This window comes from Hoplias malabaricus, chromosome 9 (genome assembly GCF_029633855.1).
Source record: "Hoplias malabaricus isolate fHopMal1 chromosome 9, fHopMal1.hap1, whole genome shotgun sequence".
In the NCBI taxonomy this organism is placed as follows: domain Eukaryota; kingdom Metazoa; phylum Chordata; class Actinopteri; order Characiformes; family Erythrinidae; genus Hoplias; species Hoplias malabaricus.
The window spans coordinates 36,069,227-36,085,733 of record NC_089808.1 but is presented as its reverse complement, the minus strand read 5'-3'; the positions used below and the strand labels follow the sequence as shown (position 1 = coordinate 36,085,733).

Below are 16,507 nucleotides of genomic sequence, written 5' to 3'. Positions count from 1 at the left end.
AGGTGAGTCTGGACTCCCGCGTCCGGGAAGTGATCAACAGGAACATGATGGAGCCCACGTCCCACACTTTCGACGATGCCCAGCTACAGATCTATACTCTAATGCAAAGAGACTCGTACCCGCGCTTCATGAACTCGCCCGTCTACAAAAACCTGCTGAAGAGCGTCTCTGAGCAGTCTCCAGAATCCTAGACCTCCGTGGTCCAGCTCCAATAACCCCTCCCTGGCCTCTTCTTCTGTTTCTGGTTTTCCGTTTGGGTTTTTGGGGGTTCTCTCTTTTTTTCAGTTGTGTAGAGTTTGTGTTTTCAAAGGGCCTGAGTGCAGGTCCTTGCAGGGATTTTACTGCATTAGAGATCTGTACCTGACTAAGAGAAAAGACACTCAGGTCCTCCAGCTCACTGGATTTTAAAGAAAAATGTCTCAAATCTCCTGAGGGCTCAACACCACAAGTACTGCTACAGATCAACCTAGCAAGACGCTCCAAAGGATCACCAGTGCGTTGTTTTTTGGGGTGTTTTTTAAAGAGAAATAATCTATTTTGTTTGTGTTCTGTTTTTTTTTTTTTATTGTTTTTAATGACCTTTTTTGCATTTTGTTTGAAATAAGAAGAAGAAGTGAATCCCCCCTTGTGGGCTATTTACAATATATACAGTAGATATATTTAATGAATTTGTAAAATATTTCCTCAACAATCTTTTCTTGTCTTACACAATATTTAATGAAAAGGGAATTATGGGTAACAGGACGTGCCCAGTTCTGAACACCGCGTATGAGAATCAGAAGCTCAAAATCAAGGCAACACATCAGCTTTACTCACAGGAAACTGTGTGAGGTACTGTAACGATCCAGCGCCACATACTCCACCTCCTCGTCCCTCTCATGGTCACTTGGCATCTCCAATTGGAAAAGACATTTCGCCGTATTTTCATACGTTTTTCTTTCAAATCAGTGTTACACTGCCAAAACCGATACGGTGTGAAGAGAAAACCTCTCAGATCTAGTCTTAGATCTTAGACCTTTAGTTTATCTAATGTTTCTCGTTGTGAGTTCAGGAGTGGGAAAATATTCAATGCAGCCGTACTTGGGTTTTATTGGTTTTATCTTGAGGAATCATCATGATCCTTTGGCAGATCTTGAAATTCTTGAAACAAGTCCAAAGATCTGCCAGTGGAATATGACGCTTTCACTGGGTAAAATCACAAAAAACAAGCATAGTCCAGAAAAAGCTAAAATAATCTGATATTTGAAATAATTTTACAACAAACTCAGTGTAAAAATATGTGATATATTCACCGATTCACTTGGTAAGAGTTCAAGTGTTTGACAGGGAGAAGTAATAATGAATTTTACACCTTTTGTGAAGGGAGTGATAGAAGAAAGTACATTATTCATTCAGACAAATATTCTACACTCAGATGCAGAAGTATTATAATCAATGACTTTACTTTTGAAAGAAAAATGATTACATACACAGCTATTAGTCCTACAGTATCAAATAAGAATTCTGTTTAGACCAGTGCTTCCCAGCCTTGCTCGAGAGAAGCCCTGCACTGCACCTTAGTTTTTATCCCATTCACCTTTGACCAAAAGTGTTAGGACACCAACTCATCCAACAATAGTTCTAAAGTTGGATGTTTTTAAAAGGGACACTTCTCTCCCCAGCACTTCCACGCCATTCCCACTCGTCCCAAAGCTCCACGGCCCATTGCTGGCTCTAGCCAACACTTGGTAATGAGCACGGTGACCTAAGGCTAATATGCAGCTGCTCCAGAGTTTCAGACAAAGCCAGAACATTATAGTAGCAGAATTCACTAGTTATGATGCAGTTGACGTACAATCCACATCACTTTAACGAGAAAACTCAAATCCACCGGATTGTAGTGACTTTTTGTTCACCTCTGAAATCGTCGCTGTGCACCAGCGGGCTGAGAAAATGATCTCAAACCATAGGATTTAGCTTCACATGCTCCTCCCATGAGTCCTACCTTTTATCAGCTTTGGATTTCCTGTTTAAAACGGGTTTGAAAGCAGTATGACAGGGAGCGCTACTCTGATTAGAGAATGACTAGTTTCGGTCATCCCCCTAAAAGCAGACATACTTAGTGTAGGGCTTTTAATTATTAATGTTGTTTATTATTAGGTTAATGCCAAAGTAGCCAACCCTGATAAACTGTGTTCTGACTAGTTTACTCTCCAAAACCACCGACCAGAATTGGAGCTGCCAAGTAGTTTTCATATTTTTTTTTTCCCTATAATTCTTTTTCTAGTTTTTGAGAATTACTTTGTTGCCTGACTTTCATGTCGCTCAAAGACAAGATCCTCACTCACTCGGGGAAGTGCCTTGACATTCAATTTTGTGACATCTCTTTTATGGCAATAGTTGAATCAAAAACTCTTGCCGCAGAAATAGACTCTGGGCCTTTGATCAGTTCATAAAGATGATTTGTCCTGAAGAGACTTTTGAAATGAATCCTTGCACTTCATTTGTCTGTTTATTATTATTTTAAAACGAATATATCATCTGTTTTTGATCCATCGCTGAAGTCACAGCATTTGAAGAAAGAGATTCATATCTCTGGGTTGGAGCCAGAGAGTAGGACAACTCATACCGGACAATTGATCCGAGTCCAGACGTGCATCTGCCAATACGTATTACACAGTGGTACTTCTACTTGTCTTAGAGTAACTTACTCGGTATGTGCAATTTGAGCTGATGGATTCACCACATAGATCAACCTCAAACACAATCTAAGCCAATGGTTTGGAGTGATACTGCCTATAAATGTCTTTTATTTATTTATTTATTTTTCGCTGTTGTTGTTGTTGTTTGTTTTTTCCTTTATTTTTTTCCTTGTCGTTCTGTCGAGTACAAAGACAAAGTGTTATTTTCCAATCTGTTTACGAAAAGAGAATACATTTTTAAATGAATAATATGTGAATGTTTACAGTAAAGTTAATTTTTTTCCTGTTTTATTTAACGGAGAAAAAATATAATGATTTGTGGGCATTTGGATTCTTAAGATAAAATAAAGCACAATAATTTTACAGCTTCTGGCCCATCTTCTCTCTCCATCAGTTTCACTTTCTTATGGTCATCAAATATCAAAGGAACGGCTTAGTGAAATAAATAATTTAGACCAAATGTAGCCAAAATAATTGGACCTCAGGCAAGACACGACAGGTTTCTGAAGTCCTGCTTCTTTAGCTTTACGCTGGAGCTATGCAGCAGATGTATAAAATCAGCCTAGGTTGCTAGGGAGATATGACCTTTCAGAGCAGGGGTTAAACAATTAGTAATGTTTACAAGTTCATTCATTCATTATCTTTAACCGCTTATCCAGTTCAGGGTCACGGTGGGTCCAGAGCCTACCTGGAATCATTGGGGGCAAGGCGGGAATACACCCTGGAGGGGGCGCCAGTCCTTCACAGGGTTACACACACGCATTCACACGTACAGACACTTTTTGAGTCGCAAGTCCACCTACCATCGTGTGTTTTTGGACTGTGGTAGGAAACCGGAGCACCCAGAGGAAACCCACACAGACACAGGGAGAACACACCACACTCCTCACAGACAGTCACCCGGAGGAAACCCATGCAGACACTGGGAGAACACACCACACTCCTCAGTCACCCGAAGTAAACCCACGCAGACACAGGGAGAACACCCCACATTCCTCACAGACAGTCACCCGGAGGAAACCCACACAGACACAGGGAGAACACCCCACATTCCTCACAGACAGTCACCCGGAGGAAACCCACACAGACACAGGGAGAACACACCACACTCCTCACAGACAGTCACCCGGAGCGGGAATCTAAACCAACAACCTCCAGGTCCCTGGAGCTGTGTGACTGCGTCACCTACCTGCTGCACCACCGTGCCGCCATGTTTACAAGTTGATTTTCAAAAAATATCTGGCAACTCAATATTTCCCTAGCATCCAGAAAATTAGTGTGTAATTTTGGGGCTTTTTTAATCAAACGGTGGCAACTGACAACAGCAAAAAACCTAATCAAACACAGGCTCTAATTTAACCTTTTGACTCCAGTGCTGATGAGTACACCTTTAAAGAACCCTAGGTAAGGGTTTATATCTTTGTATATACTGTGAACCCCCCTGCCCCCTCCAGGGTGTGTTCCCGACTTGCGCCCAGTGATTCCGGGAAGGCTTTAGAACCCTGATTTGGAAAAGTGCTTTCAGACAATGAATGAATGAATGTGGACTCCCCCTACAGTTGCGAGGGTGTAATTCACTTTTACAGCACTGTGCTGAAATCAAGAAGGAGGGGAAGGGAGGGGGGGGGGATGGTTTCCTACCCTCCTCCAAGAGTTACATAGTGCAATTTCTGCAGTGCCTAGCCCTGAGAAGCAATTCAGTGAAACATCTCAATAAAACTTTCAGTAATTTTAAGGTAAAAATACGACCTAGTGTTCCTTTAAATATGTAAATAAATAAATGTGTAATTCATTAAGGCAAGCAGTCAGTTAAACACGGAACAAGCTAAGAACCTACTGTTACATAGGTTCATGAGCAGCATTCTGAAAACTGAGATACAAGCCTGTTTTCAGTGTGTTCTGTCTTGCTATTAACGATGTTAGTGGTTTTTAATGGAAAATTGTTTGTATTTCAGCCGAATTTTTATCACTGTGTCACTGACACATCTCTTCAGACGACTACCAAAGTCACTTGGCAGTTGCAGTTCCCCAGAAGACCTACTACCTGCTAACTTTGCTACTGCTGGTCCTGAAGGCAACCGGCCCTTTATATTTTTTGCTCTACCTTCCCCAACACTTGATTCATACAACAGCATTTTAGGGCCATGGCATCAAAAAATATTCAATAATATTCCAAGAATAAAATCAGAATTCAGAGTTTAAAGTTAGAATAATTCTGAGATTAAAGTCAGAATATTTCAGAGATAAAAGTCAGAGAAATGGAGAGAATAAATTCAGAATATTTAGAGAAACACTGTTTTGATTAGACACATGGACTTTTCTGGCTGTGCGCCATATAATGAATTGTGAAAGAAGCAGTCAAGTGAACAGAATGATTTATTGTGTCATCCATCCATATGACAACAAAACCCAACAGTGCAGCTACTGACTGCAATGCATACGGTTTTAGTTTATGGTACGAGTTCATAAGCCATAGTGGGATGGAGCCTCATGGGAACATTGGAGTTCCACTCACTGTGGATCCACTCGTTTCATCACCGTTCTAATTGTATCCTGTGAAACTACACGTCCTCTTCTGAATAAACAGGTTCTTGTACCGATTCAGCGTTTAAATATTAACAACAACCTGGTACCGATGTTCCTGAAACTTTATTCCTGAAATCTATACGATAACATGGCTTCAATACACTGGAATCCTCAGTTACACTGCATAGGGTTGTGTCTGCCTCTTTACACCTGCAGCGAAATATTCTGACTTTAACCACAGAATTATTCTGACTTTATTCTCTGAATCCCCCCCCCATGTCTTGAAAAACCTCCCACAACCCTGTTCAGGACGAGGTTGTTGCAGGGAATGAATGAATGCTTGGTAGCTACTTTAGCTTCATCACTCCAGTGTGAAGATCTTGATGTTTTTGGGGGGAAATTGTGATAATGTGTTTTGTGTCTAATTATTCAGTATAAATCAAATCTCCTGGTTATATGGACATGAGCTCCTGGGTGGATACCTGGTCTGAGCAGTGTGCGTTCTGTTTAAATTGGAGAATAATGGTTAGAGCTCCACTCCTCTGGAGAGGATGCACCTGGAGAGCACACAAAAGAGCAAATACACCAACCACATTGTCATCACAGATTCACTGCTACTGATGTCGAGACCCACCAAAAAGACATCGTACACCCTTTCACATTTTCAGCACTGACAGTCCTAACCCTCTAGTACTGAAAATACAGCCTCCTGCATAAGATGCTCCAAATGTAGGGTAGTCTTACCGGGTTGCGAACTGCTGCCTTGCACAAGGCTCTTATTCATATGCACATCAAAAACAATCATGACACACTCGTTTGTTATTCTGATGAGGTGCAAACATGAGGGGCTTGTTAAAACATCAAGGCAATGGAAGGAAATGCAACAAAAACCCATTTGAAGGCAGTAAAAGGGGAAGACGTGTGTGTGTGTGCTGTAAGACTACAAAGTCCAACCATTCATTGCATTAGAAACCCATGCAGAAATATGAAGCTTCAAATTATAACTATATATTAAACCCATTTCTTTTTTAGATTCACAATTTTTAATTTCCTTTGCAATTTATTGAGCCCATTCTGCCATAACACACTATTTTATTTTTATTTGTGCTGTTCTGGGAAGGCTTTGCACTATGCACTGGAACATTTCTGTGATGATCTGATTGCATTTAGCCAAGAGAATTAAGTACTAGTGTACAAACCACCCCAAAGGTGGCCCAAACTATGGGTGGGGCTTATATACCTTATATACCTGAATCATCACTGAAAATCTGTGTAAAAGTAAACTGACACATACAGAATGGCTGCAGTGGCTGAAATGCACATATCATCGTGCCTACGTGGAGCTGAATCCTACATCTAGATACCAAACTCCAATCCAAGAACCAGAGCCAATTAAAGGTTATTTATTCTGATTTAGCAAAAAGCTAAACCAACTAACCGAATTTCTACGACCATTCAGAAGTCAAAAACATGGAATCCCATATTCGGAAACGTTAATATATTATGTATAGGTTTCCAAAGAAAAACAATGCAGTGTTGTGTGATCACGCAGAGAAATTAAGGATATTAACACCCATTACAAGTCTTCAAAAATGTTTTACTCCAGGAAAAAAAAGGGAAAATAAAATGTAAACAGTATAAATTTTGCCAATCATGCATATCAAATTCAGTACATGGGGATGGGCTTGTGTCGAGCATGTTTCAAAATGCGTCACACAAAGAGAACAATCAACATTATCAATAAAATCAAATAAAAAAGGTACAGCCTTCTCCTTTGACATTTATTGGGTAAAAGGGCTTGCGAATATTAAATAGCCTAACTGTTCATAATTCCTGTTAGGGCAGAGAAAAACCTTCTAAATGTAAATGCTGCTTTAAAAAAAAAAAAAAACTACATATAAAAAGTGATGATAAGAGAAAGAAACACCAAAATTGATCATAGTCCAAAGGCTGAGCCTAGCTATACGTCAAGTTAAAACACAGGACATGAGTTTGTGGACCAAAACAATCAAATAAAAACAGTGACGCTGTCTATGGTGGCCGCTGTACGTCAGAGGCCACAGACGTAAAAAGGTTCCTAATGGTGGATGACAAACAAACATGGTCCAGAAGTTTAGCTACCTCTTCGCACGCTGACACTTTCTCTCCGTCTTCAGCAGAACTGCAAGAAGACACCATCAACAACACCATCAGGAACAGGTTTAATATAAAAAACACAGAAATCCATAACAATATCATGAAGGCGAATCTCACCTTCCACCTGTTTCCACATTCGTTACAGAAGACAAACGTGGTCATCGGCTCATCAGCACTTCGAGTTTGAACCTAAGCAGAGTGTAAGGACACACAAAAATACAGTTTTAATACAGCACTTTAACTACTTATCACCTGCCGAACGCAAGCACGCATGAACAACATCTCTAAAGCCCTTTAAATTAAACAATGGGACAGGGAAACACTAACAAAATAATAAGTCAAAATTTAAACATGTCCCTTAGGAAAGTCACAATAAACGTGTCATGAACTTATCAAACAATACACAGGAGGTCCTCGGGTTACGTCAGTCCTGAGTTACGATGTTTCGTGGTTACGACACATCTCCCATTTACTGTATAAAGCCTTGTTTCGACTTAAGTGGTTTTGCGTCGTAAACGTCGTAACGTGAACTTCGTGTTTGGTGTGCGCGGTGGAAGAATACACGGTTACGCGGCTCGGGACCGAGGAGGATAGGTGTTAGGATAGGATAAGTGCTTACAGTATGTTACTTACGAACACTATGTACGTATGTTCCGACCTACACCGAAAATCGGTTTACGACGCGACGCCCGAACGGATCAACATCATAAGACGAGGACCCCCTGTACGGTCTTTACTGGTGTGTTTGTTTACATAAGTGTAAATATCAGCAGTATTTTAGCCTCTTACTCTATGCTCTTTGCTCGTTATCTCTGGGGCAGTTTTGCAGATTTATTTGAAAACATGTTTTATTTATTTAGGATATTTAAACATTTTTATATCCCAATTCTACTGCCTGAATATTCTTGTAATTTATTTTTTATTGGTTTCATACAACAGCAAAATAATACACACTTGGAAGAAGGGAGGGATTAAATCAATCAATCAATCAATCAATAAATAGGAGGTGGTTTATACAGAATAGGCTTCTTTTTCCACAATAAGCTTTTTACAAAAGGTCTTTCCATTCTTCCCGATGTGTACTGTTTACTACCAGTTTTGCCAACATCTTCTCAGTGGAGATACATTCAATCTCTAATCCCACTTTCAAACTGAGGGAGTTTGGTCCTCCTCCCAACACATTAAAACCTGCCGAACTGCTGTTACAAGTACCATCATTATAAAGAGTAAATTTATATTTTAAATACAGGGGATTTCAGATTTATCTCCTAAAAGACAGTCTTGGTAAAAAAGGAGTACCACGACCAAAGCCCTGCTCCCAGACATTTTAGTACTATTTTTCTGAAAAATAAACTCTTTCTGCATTCCCATCAAGCAAGGAAATATGCTCCTGTTCTTGTTTAGACTTCCAAATAAAATTATCCCTCAACGCTGGCATTCTGTAATGTTGTGTTGGAGTAAAGTAATAACACTGTAGTACTTTATAGTGGGTTAATCTGCCCTTTGCAACTCCTATGCACCTCTCATTATCAGTGTCTTTGTCAAGAACACATCCAAGATCTCTTTGCCATATTAGCCTTAAATTTTCACAACTACATTTGCAGACTCTGAACACCTTCCATAAAATACCGATGCTTTCTGAAGGGGGTGGGACAGCTCACAATATTCTATTGTTGCATTCGTCTCTTGCTTGGGGCAGATCATTTCCTTTAGACAGCTCCTAATTTGCAAATATCTCCAAATATTGCCCTTATCCACTGAGTTATATTTTTCCACCAGGTCAGTAACACAGACCCTTCTCGTTAAATATGTCATTAAAGACACGCATTCCAGTTTCGAACCACTGTCCCCAGAACTGTGGCTCTTCTGCACCTTAACATATGAATGATTCCAGAGAGGAATAATGCTGACCCCATACTTTTCATGAGCTACCATCCAACCAGCTAAACATATCCCCACCTTTTCTTATTTCCAAAATACTGTGAAAGTACTTCCCTTTGGATGAAAAGAGACACAAGTTCCTGTTCTAATATTACCCAGTCTAAAAAAGAATCTGATTCACGCCAGTTATGAGTGAGTGTAGTCATTTCAAAAGATATCTTATACAGTTCTACATTCGGGAACACCAAACCCCACTGTCTCTAGGAAAGTTTAACTTATTTATGCTAACTCTAGGTCTTTTACCATTCCATAAAAACAGATATAAATGGTTCTGAGGTGATAAACCTATACTGTGGTGTACTAACAAGAACCATTCCAGAAATATAGTTATACTGCAGTGGCGGTACAGCTCCCCCAAAGTGCTAAGCTGAATTTTCTCCAATTATCCAACTTAATCTTTGTGGTATTAGGGGTTTAAAATACATCAACATCTAAGTATTCTAGTGTTCGTTGTAAAGGGTGTAATTGCATAATAGTACATGTGTTATACTATATTATGTCATCAGTGGCAAAACAATGGCCTTAAAATGACAACAATACCATTTATTACAATTATTTCTGGAACAAATTATAAACCACAAACATTGCTATTGTGGCCTAATGCTCCTTCTTTAAACAGACATCTACAAAAATATCTCTAAAGCTGTAAAGCACTCTTTTGGGGCCTAGTTCTCTTTCCCAATCTCTCTGTATGAACTTTGACCCCTGTGTCTAGCAGTGCCTCATCACAAAGGATATTCTGGATTCTAAACTATTTGTAACAGCTACTGCGCCTTCTCTAGAAAGAGTTTTGGGACAGACACTGCAAAGTTTCTGTTTTAAAAAAAGTCATTCTCATGCTTGTTCCCATTAGAAAATGTGTCAGCCATTTCAGTCATGTACCTATTTAAGGTGTAATTTGACCAGGTTTTTTAACTGAAGAACACAAAAGCAGTGCTGTGTAAATCTTGCTGCTGGTCTCTTATTTCTGTTGTAGGTCAGTAGTCTTTAAGAAGGACAGGCTTTTAGAGTCTGATATTAAACTGATATTAAATATTTTTGCAAAAATGAAGAAATGTTTGTCATCTAAGATGCAGCAGTTTGAAACTTCACCTAGCTGAAAGTTTAAGAACATTACAGTAACGTAAACGCTTGTACAGACCTGTGTGTAGGTGCACTTGTTCATTTTGCATTTCCCACAGGTGAACAGGTCGGTCTGAGTGCCCCCGGTCTTGGCCATCTGGTGGTCCCTGATAGCCTCTTTGGTCAGATTCTTGCGCATCTCCTTCAGTTCATCGCTGGCCATTTCCTGCCAAAATTCACAACTCGTTGTCACTAATCTAAGCTTCACAGTGGCGGAAAATAAAGCATGGAGGGAAATGGGCAGTGGAAGATGTCCTAACAAACACACTTACTTCTGCTGTCATGCTTGCTATACGGTTCGGAGGCACGTTGCCACAAAGTACATTCCTCCTCAGGTTGGGGTTCTTGACGTCTTTAAGATTGGAGATTCGGCTACGTATGCGGTTCTTGTATTTCATGTCGGTGTTCTTGAACTCCAGGAAGACACGTGCCTTTGTGTCAAGGGAATACTTGAAAAACCAAGACACCAATGATGCACTTTCTATGTAGCAAATATTTAAGAAATAATGTATGACTAATGTAACTGACTGGCTAAAATGTCGGTCTCTGAGTTTAACTGGAGGTTAATTAATCTGTGACAAATGAAGGACTGTTCACCAGGATGTTAATGTAAAAGGATATATTCCTCAATCTGTGCACCAAGTTCATCACAGTCAGCCCCGATGGTGATGTAGTCGTCTAACAGAAAGAAAGGAAGGAGTCAGGCCAACGATAGTGAAAACAAGCAATGACTGAATTCCAAAACATCTGAAACAACTACAGGGGTTTGACAATGAAAGTGAAACCACAATAATTTATTAGTGTGGTGTAGGGCCTCCTTTTGCGGCCAATACAGCGTCAGTTCGTCTTGGGAATGACATATACAAGTCCTGCACAGTGGTCAGAGGGATTTGAAGCCATTCTTCTTGCAGGATAGTGGCCAGGTCTCTACGTGATGCTGGTGGAGGAAAACGTTTCCTGACTCGCTCCTCCAAAACACCCCAAAGTGTCTCAATAATATTTAGATCTGGTGACTGTGCAGGCCATGGGAGATGTTCAACTTCACTTTCATGTTCATCAAACCAGTCTTTCACCAGTCTTGCTGTGTGTATTGGTGCGTTGTCGTCCTGATACACGGCACCGCCTTCAGGATACAATGTTTGAACCATTGGATGCACATGGTCTTACTGGTGCAATGTGCAGTTAATGAAGATTGTCCACCAGACTGCTCCAATTTAGCCATGAAACCCCCCACACTACAATGACAGGTGTTTCAGTTTCATCGTCTAACCCCTGTAGTTAACTCAAACTCAAACTGAAAACAAAGCCATGCATAACTAACCTCCCGTCTGAAGAGCGTTGGACAGCATCTCTCTGCATTTCAGGCGAACAGAGTCAGACGTCCCTGGTGCTCGAGGGAACGTTGAAATCAGCGCGTTGGACATCATTTCAGTGGCGTCACTCTTACTGCTGGAATTACTGCTGGAGCTGCAGATACAGCAGAGAAAAAAAGGTTAGAGGGAAACAGAAAATAGCTAAATGTACTGAGCCAATTAAACCAATCAATAAAAGTTCACAGTTTAAATTCTGGAATGCAGTGATACAACAGGAATAACAGTGTTTAATTTACACTGCCGGCAAACCTCACCTTGTACATATAATCATTCATAGTTCTTAATCATTCAAGTGTTTATTAACGATGCTCTACAGACCTCTCCTCTTTGGGCTCAGGGCTATCCTGTGATGGGGATGCGGCGGGAGCTGCAGGCTCCTTCTTCTTCTCCTCAGAGCTTTTGTCACCACTAGGTGGCTCATCTATAGGACGAATAACACATTGGTCAATCACAGTTTGTACAAACAAGCATCAAAGAAAGTCTGATCAGGAAGTAAATGCACAGAGGCCTTTTAACTTACCCAACAGCTTCTTCCATGATTTGATGAGAGATTTAGCCAGTGACGTCACCTCCTCGTCTGTGCTCTGCTTGCGGATAGCGTTCACCGACATCCCGATTCGAGTGGACTGAGCAAAGAAACGAAGAAAACATGTCTCGCCTGTTCAATGAGGGCTAAATGTGTGTGTAATATAGGGGTACTGTATAGGGCATTGTTTGCATGTCATACAAACAACGTAAACCTGACTGAAACAACACACTCGGTAGCTGCATCACAATTCTGGTATAGAAACAAGTGTGTGAAATGAGCTAAATTACCTGTAACAGTTCCAGGGTCATGGGCACATTCTTGAGTTCCTTGAGGAGATCCAGCGCCCCCGACTGAATGAAAGACACTTGAGTTAATAAAAAAAACCCAGCCCATGGTGATTAAAATTACAGCCGAGAACACAAGCAATTATCTGGCCGTAATTAAGTCACGTAATGACTGAAGGGAGTACTGCCTGCACTCTTGCCAATACAGAACACAAAACGCTTGTCAGCAGCACTGCCACGCTGTTTAGCGATGGGGTTTTCAGATTCCTGAGATGAAGTGATGCCGTGAGGTAAAAGACGGAAACCCTGGGCTATTAAAACAATTAGCAGGGAACTGTTCAGCAGCGTAAACGGCCCTAGATCATGAAAAATAAAACTCCCCTCTATTCAATAACAAAAGTTTGGAGAAGTATGTAAACATGGTTACGTTTTTGAAACAAACAATTCGCTCTGCAGTTCATATAAACAGATATAGCAGTTCAAAGAGGGCTGGGAGAATTACTACAATGGGAGGGACGGATTTCAGCCATCAGAACATCAGATGATGTGTTCAGGATCACAAACACAACTCCAGTTCATCCCAAATCTAAAGGATGATGCTTCTCCATCACTCCAGAGAATACAGTTCTACTCTTCCACCGCCAAATCCAGGAGGGATTTCTGGTTAAAGGCGGCATACAGCCTTGACTTAAAAAAAAAAACAGAAGTGTTTATGTACAGTTACTTGTAGCTCCAGAGCATTTAATCTCATCTTGTTCAATGGAGATTATACAAGTTGCGTCCACAATAGGGGTTAACCTTAATGCAGCTGAATTTATCCAATATAAAAGGGGCATCGACAAACATTAGGGCAGCTAAAACCAGGACCCTGTAGCTGTGGGGCAGCGACACTAGCTGCTGTGCCACAATGCCATCCTGCAACAGTATTTCGCAGTCATTTACAATAAAGTTAAGAGGAGTGCCACAAATCTGGGTCAGACTATTTATTTTAAACCAACATAAGGCAGCCCAGTAGGACAGAGCTAATTTACATAGCCTATAGCTATCTACTTTACAGGCACATCATCCATACATTGTGGTCATGTGTTAGAAATAATTTCCATGCACCTTTTGGCAGATTTCTAAGAGGAGACATTCACTTAGTTTCAATTCACTGTCATTACAACTTTAGTTTCTAAACAGCTCAATAATATTATTTTATTAAGACTGCCAATTTAAATCAGTATCTTATGCTGTTACACAAAAAATATAATAATAATAATAACTGGAAACAATCAATCTACACAGCGGATTATCCTTAGAAGTTGGGGAGTTATAGCAGCTGTAGTTTAAGGAGAGTATCATTAAGCAATTTCGCTTTGTTTCAATTCACTCCAGACACCCTACATAGTGCACTTCAATGATAATTAAACTTGTACCTATATAAACGCAGGCTACGTTAGACTAAGCTGTCATACTGTTTATATCTAGTCATACAACGTATTTACTTCATATACTTTACGTGTTTTACGTGTAGTTGTCGTTGTGTCCTACACTATAAAGTGCCCTACATAGGGAGTAGGGAGCCATTTGAGTTTGAGCCTTGGTTAGTTGTTAGTTTGTTTCTCTCAGGGTATGAGCTGGTGGAATATCTTTAGGAAATCAAGGGAAAGTAACGTAGGTATACATTATAGCTGTCCCATATTCATTAATAAGGTAGAAATGTACACAGCTAATGTTATATCCCATCGTGTGACAACGTTATCACTAAGTATTACAAATGCTCGAATATATCATAGTTAAAATAATAAGGTAAATATATTACGAGTGATTTGGAAAGGGATAACGAACTAAAAATGTTAAAGCAAGCAATATATTTGGCTGAAGTTAACATTAGCCTCTTATTCGGAATTCTCCGTACCACCTTAAATGGTCCAACAGCCGCAGCTTGAGTCCTAGGCGCCAAACTGTACAATGTGGAGCTATTAAAGGTGGAATGGAGAGTTCCGTATAAGCCGCAAATTTCAGTATTGTCGTTAGGGTTAGTTCAACTCCACGGACCTTTCAAAAGGCTGTTAACCTCTGCCAAGGTCATCCACCTGACATTTTGGCGTATAAATCTACGTGAATATATATTTAACTTAACATTATACTACGGTTATCGTTAACTACCCCCTGTGTTTGTGTTCGTGCTGGCTCTCCGTTCATTCGCGACACCTCACCCCATTTTTCTTCTGCGCCATTTTATCCATCTTCTTCGCAATCCGGATCACCTCCTCTTCTTCTTTCTTGCCCATGGTGACTGTTTCAGCTCGAAAATATGGGTCAGAAACGGCGGTAAAGCTGATTAAAAGCGACCCGCTTTCAGCGCTCTCTGACCGGCAGCTCGCCGACCGCAGCGGGCAAAGAGGCGCAGGCGCGGCTAAACTGCCATGGGGCGCGTTCCCAATCGCCTCTGACTTTCTAAGAAGTGCACTACGTAGGGCTAATATTATTGGCTCCTGCGCTCCAACCACAGACTGTTTTGGGAACCATTTGTTTGTCCATTTGTACACAATCCACAACTGGATATAAATTGCACATTTTAGATGCAGAAGTCAGTATTTCCTAACTCACGAAGTACAACACATGAGGAAAAGGGAGCGATCTGGATCACATCCGGGACAGTAGTATGCTCACGGTCTCATGCTTTTATTTTATTTTTTTCCCCATTAAATTATTAACTTGGATGAAAATATGAATTTGATTGATTTATATTGCTCAAAAGATTGGTATATATATATATATATATAATCAAAAAAAGGGTGTTTCAGTTCAGTGGCTTCGCTTTGCTTTGCAAAATATACACGGCAACCACCTAGTGGTCAAACTCGGTATTGCAAACCTGTGTTTCTATTCTCTGAACAAAACAATGAAAATGAAAGTTAAGAAAACCATTACACAACATTGCTATAGTAGATGATCATCACACAGTAGTTACGTTTTCAACATCAGGGAGAGAGAGAGAGAGAGAGAGAGAGAGAGAGAGAGAGAGAGAGAGAGAGAGAGAGATGGACTAATCCTCATGTGGACCACAACATAAATCATTAATGTTTTGAGTTTAATAAATATTTGTATCGTGTTTAGGGCTTGACTCATTGATAGTATATTCTCTTTGTTTACATTTTATTCTACATGAATTCTGTACCTCCATTATACTGATGAACACGAGAGGGCACCAGTGAGCTGGGCAATGCGGGATTAGGCTGAATTCAAATGGATAAAACTGACAAATGTTTAAATCTGTCATGCAGCAATCTCCTCAATCCTTTTGAGAAGAATCAGGTTGCTTTCAATGAATGAAGTCCGTAGAGTGGGTCGAATATAATGGCAGTTTAATAAAGTGAAGAACAATCACTGGAGAATACGACTGATTGCTAATTTCAGGTGATTTAGGGCGTGCAGTGTGATCCTTGCTCTTATTTTTTGAATGTTTCTAATGTCTTGCCACTTTGGATGATAAAACTAATATGATATGAGAGGCATTTAATTAGTTTTCCACTTGAAGGTCATCCATTAATCGCAGCTTGCACTAATATAAAGCAAAGGCCTATTTCACTAAGATCAGGCACAATTTATTCTGTTTTATTATCATTAACGATTCTTTAAAAGACATATTTACTACTGTATTGTCTGCTACCGTTTGTCTAACCCGTCTCCCCTGTTCTTTAATGGACCACCACAGAGCAAGTATCATTCTCAGCGCTGCAGTGACACTGACGTGGTGGTGGTGTGTTAGTGTGTGTTGCGCTGGATCAGACACCGCAGTGCTGCTCGAGTTTGTAAACACTGTGTCCACTCACTGTCCACTCTGTTAGACACTCCTCCCTCATTGGTCCACTCTGTAGATGTAAAGTCAAAGATGGTTGCCATGACACCCGTGGCTACACAGCGTTT

The 16,507-nt window shown here is 40.4% G+C and overlaps 2 protein-coding genes across 3 annotated transcripts in view; one reads left to right on the top strand and one right to left on the bottom strand.

Annotated features, from left to right (window-relative positions):
- Positions 1–2,912, top strand: part of rgs20 (regulator of G protein signaling 20) — a 30,465-nt gene extending 27,553 nt beyond the window's left edge. For both annotated transcript variants that reach the window (XM_066681304.1, XM_066681305.1), the window contains exon 5: positions 3–2,912. In XM_066681304.1, the coding sequence (XP_066537401.1) occupies positions 3–191 (189 nt within the window). In that variant the 3' untranslated portion in view covers positions 192–2,912. The remainder of the gene's footprint in view (positions 1–2) is intronic.
- Positions 2,913–6,703: 3,791 nt separating this feature from the next.
- tcea1 (transcription elongation factor A (SII), 1) lies at positions 6,704–15,014 on the bottom strand. The gene is made up of 10 exons (XM_066681512.1): positions 14,794–15,014; positions 12,596–12,658; positions 12,300–12,405; positions 12,098–12,200; positions 11,728–11,873; positions 11,028–11,084; positions 10,679–10,833; positions 10,426–10,572; positions 7,461–7,532; positions 6,704–7,368 (listed from the first exon to the last, which is right to left on the bottom strand). Exons 1-10 carry the CDS (start codon positions 14,866–14,868, stop codon positions 7,360–7,362), a joined length of 933 nt encoding a protein of 310 aa, XP_066537609.1. The 5' UTR covers positions 14,869–15,014; the 3' UTR covers positions 6,704–7,359.
- Positions 15,015–16,507: the final 1,493 nt, after the last annotated feature.

Bases quoted from the DNA above. Each gene is read 5' to 3' on its own strand.
- tcea1 (XM_066681512.1), bottom strand. From the start codon at position 14,868: ATGGGCAAGAAAGAAGAAGAGGAGGTGATCCGGATTGCGAAGAAGATG. The intron at 10,573-10,678 runs GTAAGTGTGTTT...GAATTTTGGCAG, and splicing joins TAGCAAGCATGACAGCAGAA to GAAATGGCCAGCGATGAACT. The intron at 7,533-10,425 runs GTCTGTACAAGC...CACTCTGCTTAG, and splicing joins ACAAGTGCACCTACACACAG to GTTCAAACTCGAAGTGCTGA.